At 37.4% G+C, this 4542-nt stretch overlaps 1 protein-coding gene across 1 annotated transcript in view; it reads left to right on the top strand.

The window, feature by feature from the left end:
• The window catches only part of LOC149112877 (uncharacterized), a 3522-nt gene extending 1102 nt beyond the window's left edge, over positions 1–2420 (top strand). Inside the window, exons 1-2 of the mRNA XM_089288757.1 lie at positions 1–295; positions 1517–2420. The exon at positions 1–295 is cut by the window's left edge and continues 1102 nt beyond it. Of these exons, the coding sequence (XP_089144883.1) occupies positions 255–295; positions 1517–1994 (519 nt within the window). The 5' untranslated portion in view covers positions 1–254 and the 3' untranslated portion in view covers positions 1995–2420. The remainder of the gene's footprint in view (positions 296–1516) is intronic.
• Positions 2421–4542: the final 2122 nt, after the last annotated feature.

The following is a 4542-nucleotide window of genomic DNA, read 5'->3' as shown; positions in this document are numbered from 1 at the left end:
AAGGTCCATAAAGAGCGAGTTGTAATGTGCGTAACTGATTGAAATTTGGCAAGATATCTAGGAAACACCTATTCTGTACGAAAATGTAAGAAAATGGATATGGAGAATTTCATCATAGTGGCACTTTAATAAATTGATTGTTGTTTCCCCTTTGCCTACAGAACAAAAATGGAGATGCCTTCACTTCAGCTGCATTCTCTGCCCACCTGAAGAATGTGTTTTATGGACTTACTGGAAAATTGGTCTCGGTGAACATGCTTCGGTCCTCATTCATCACATGGGCCTATTCTCAAGAGTAAGTTGACATTCCTTAGATTTAGAATTTGTCAATAAGAGGTTCCGTAGTAAAATCGTTTTCTGATGAGACTATTTTAATCATGGGCCTACAGAATGCAGCATTCTCTCATTTGCTTACTCCAGTTTCCAATTTGTATTCAGTCAGGGTCCCTCTTCGGAGTGGGGGAATTTCTCGTTTGGAGTCATATTAATTTTTTGGTTTTAAAAGTGATCTATAAACCATCTTTAATTCTGCTGATTGAAGGCCACATTTTCCTGTGAAATATATAGGCATTGTGGCTTTTGCGGTTGTTGTTGTTTTTGTTTCATAATAACAGAGGGTTTGAGTGAACAATTGAGAGTAAAGATTGGTGGCGATCATTTGGAATGATGTTTCGATGACTCGTTCATCGTTTCCAGATCTGTAAAACTAAAAGTCAGATTCTCGAGAGCTTGATTTGTGGAACGCCCTTTGTCCCAAAAAAGAAAGCTGAGCTGGATATGGTACAGTAAAAACCTGCGTGTAAGAACCTACTTTTTTCAGAGTTTGGCATAACAGGTTCTTGTATTATGGGGTACTTATTGACAGTTTAGGCTAAGTAGGTTCTTAATTAGGTTCTTAATTTCTACAGAGTAGACGTTGTTGTTGATTATCAGAAAGTAGTATAAAATCTGGTCTGTTCTTCATTATAAATATTTATTAATGTACCCATGTTGCCAAATGTCCAACAACATTAATTGATCAATGATACAGTACTGTATATAAAATGTATGATCAAACTGCAAGAGGATACGTGCATGGAGCATTTGAACCAAGACCAAGATTACATAGAAATGATACATTCTGTAAATTGTAGCAATAATTGTTTCATAATAACAGTTCAGATTTAGCATACATTGTGCATTTTGAGTTTCATTTAACAATTCAATTTTCAAAACTCTTGATCACCTTTTTGGTTTTTGGTGAAAAAAATATTCAAATTAACTAGTCAAACCCCACATGTAAGAACCTGTTGGAATTTGTTTGGCTAAACAGGGTCTTATATTTTGGGGTATTAAAAAAGCAAATTCCTGCCTGAAGGTTCTTAAATCCCTAGGTTCTTACACACTGGTTTTTACTGTATCAAATCCTCTCTTTGGGATTGACAAAATATTAAAACTTTTGCGTGTTGCCGAATTTTTTTTACGGTGGACTCCTGTCTGAAAAATAATTGTTTGTTTCTTTGTTTGTTTCTCATAGCAACTGTACCGACGCGCTTAAATCCTCGCTGGCTGCCGCACTGAGACATTCAACCAGACAAGCACAGCAGACTTATGACCGACGTACTTGCAATGAGAGAAAGCGGCTTGCTGTCGACCTGGCCAGGGACTTTGCAGAGGGAAGCCAGGAAGAGGGAGTCGTGGCCGCACAACCAGTCGAGCCTTGTCAGTTCCAGCCGGGAGATTTTGTGGCTTGTGTAGAAGACACCAGCACTGTGAATGCCCCGAAAATTCTCCTTGCCCAAGTTCATTGTGTGCAGGAAAATGGAGAGGTCAGTTTGCTTTGGTACAAAGCCGTATCAGCAAACATGTACAAACTGGAACTCGACGGCCAACAGTGGTATGAAAGCGTTGGTAGTCTGACTCCGGTGTCAGTCCAAGCAGCCAAAAATCGCCCGGGAGTTTATCGACTTCAGACGTCGAGACGGCAGATCCACAAAGCCATCATGAAAGACTAGCTAATTGACAATATTTTCAATAATGCCGGCCCCTGGTGGGAGGAGTTTTATACTTTTATTAGAACATTTTAAAGTACTTTGAATCAAGTTACTTCTCACTCCAAAAGGACTTGAAGCCATCATGAAAGGCTAGCTAATTGACAATATTTTCAGCAACGCTGGCTCCTCCAACGTGATGACAAATGGAGGGACTTTCTCAGTCATGTTTCCAGTGTTGCCATAATTTAAGAATTTTCCAACCAGTTCGCTTTTAGAGTCGGAATTGAATTTCGTCGGGATTAAATCGCAGACTACACACCCTGGTTTGATGCCTTTTTCAGGAGTTGTATACTTTTATCAGAATATTTTAAAGTACCATGTAATCAAGTTAGTTCTCACTCCCGAAGGACTTGATTAAATCATGTTGGTGGTTTGCCTTACAGTAAATTCTGTGTGCGCCTCTATTGTCTTTGCCATACGGTAGCGACAAGTACCTCTTTTACTAAAGTTCCGATAGGCCGCGTTCAATGTATCGATATTCTAACATGGCTCTGAGGTTTTCAGGTCAAAATTGCAAAATTTTTATTTTTGAGTTGCTTTCCTCTCCCGATCCCAAAAAGAATACAGAACATTTGAGAAGTTTGTCCTGAGAACCATGTAAGAATGCCATGTAAGAATGTTGATGTATCGAAGATGGCCTTTTTAAGAAACTGAAAACGTGTGCCATGTTTCTATCGAGTTATGGAAGAACGAGAAATCAGGTCTGTGGACTTGGACCGTCAAAATGTAAATTCTCTCTGCTGGCACCATCATCCTCACGATAATAATGGTGAACAATAATTGCCATTGGACGAGGTCTTTTGTGATATGCGGATACCGAGATCTTGATTGTTCTGGATATCACAAACACCGAATCTAATAATATTGTTGTATTACACATTGAAGGGGAAGCTCAAATATATGAAATTTCATAAATTCACCTGTAATAATGATCGTAATAATCGTAGTGAGGGTAATAATTACATTTCTCGGGACATTCATCTGAGGACGGGGAGACTTTTCGGTAGGCCTTACGTGAGGTTGTCGTGACCTACCGCTGACTGCAAGGCACGCGATCCTGATCCCAATGGCGGCAAGTTCACTTTTGAGGATTTTTCTGCTCAGGTAAACAGTGCTTTCTAAGTTTGTACTGTCTCGATCGCCGGAAAAAAATGAAACTAAGCAGCGTCGAAAGTCAGCCCTGATTTGAGACATGTCAGGGCGTATAATTTTTTGCTTGTCACCAGTTAATCTTGCCAAATTTACGTGGAATCAAACAGTAAAAAAAGAGGGGACACAACCTTTGAATTTACATGTTTCGGATGAAGGATGTTTACAATTAATCATAACCATGACGATTTTCCACGAGAGTAACTCGATCGAGAAATAAGTTTTTAAAATCAGTCATTTACACTGGGTATTTTTTTTTTCATCACTTAGTAAGCTGTGGTATCTATCAACTGCTTTAAAACTGATGCTTTGTCTTGTACTATTATTTTCACTATTATTGGAGTTATCATTATTTATATGTTTATTTTTAATTACTGGCATATTTTTGTGTTCATTTATTATTTTATTATTACTATTTATTATTTATCTTTTAATTTTGATAGTTGGTGTGATGACTTATGATAGTCGTTTGCCGACTTAAAAGTGTAGACGCAGATGACAATATTCTTCGATCAGATGGCTAATCACTGGCAAATTCTTTGTTATCGATCGCAGTCGTTATTTCTAATTCCTTCTTGATTTCCGTCTTGTTGGCAGTCAGGTGACAAGAGCACTAAATCCATGTAATTTCCCTTCAAGTGGTATTTGAATGATCAGTTGGTGTTAGCTGTTATTTTCTGAGCAAGGTGAGGTGCACTGTTAACGAAATATTCATTGAATCCATGAACAATTTGCTTAATTAACAATTTGATCCATATCGATTGTCGATAGCAACCGATGAAGAAAACAGTCACTCCAGCCATAAGGAAGTCTATACAGATAAAAAATAATCTTTAGAAAAAGGAGATCATATCTAAATCAACTTCTTCTCATACAAGATTGAAATCAAATCAGAATAAAGGAAATCTTCTGTTAAAAATAAGCGAGAAACCATATCGTAACCAATGCTTCCTTGACAACATGACTGGTGGGAAAAAAGATACGGAAAAGTGTAAGGCACGCAGATACTTGAAGCAAATCTTAGCTAAAAGACATTATGACTTAAATCATAACACTGTTTGTCTTTTGCTGGCTCAACACACTTGATGCTGTAGTGTGAGATTGACTGTAGTGTTGTAGATTGTGAGAGCAAGAAACTTGTCTTGTACTATTATTTTCACTATTATTGGAGTTATCATTATTTATACGTTTATTTTTAATTACTGGCATATTTTTGTGTTCATTTATTATTTTATTATTACTATTTATTATTTATCTTTTAATTTTGATAGTTGGTGTGATGACTTATGATAGTCGTTTGCCGACTTAAAAGTGTAGACGCAGATGACAATATTCTTCGATCAGATGGCTAATCACTGGC

The sequence above is a fragment of the Orbicella faveolata genome, unplaced genomic scaffold (assembly GCF_042242905.1).
Source record: "Orbicella faveolata isolate gen_17 unplaced genomic scaffold, um_ofav_v1 contig_2, whole genome shotgun sequence".
In the NCBI taxonomy this organism is placed as follows: Eukaryota; Metazoa; Cnidaria; class Anthozoa; order Scleractinia; family Merulinidae; genus Orbicella; species Orbicella faveolata.
The sequence above is the reverse complement of the archived record's forward strand: the minus strand, read 5'-3'. Positions and strand labels throughout refer to the sequence as shown.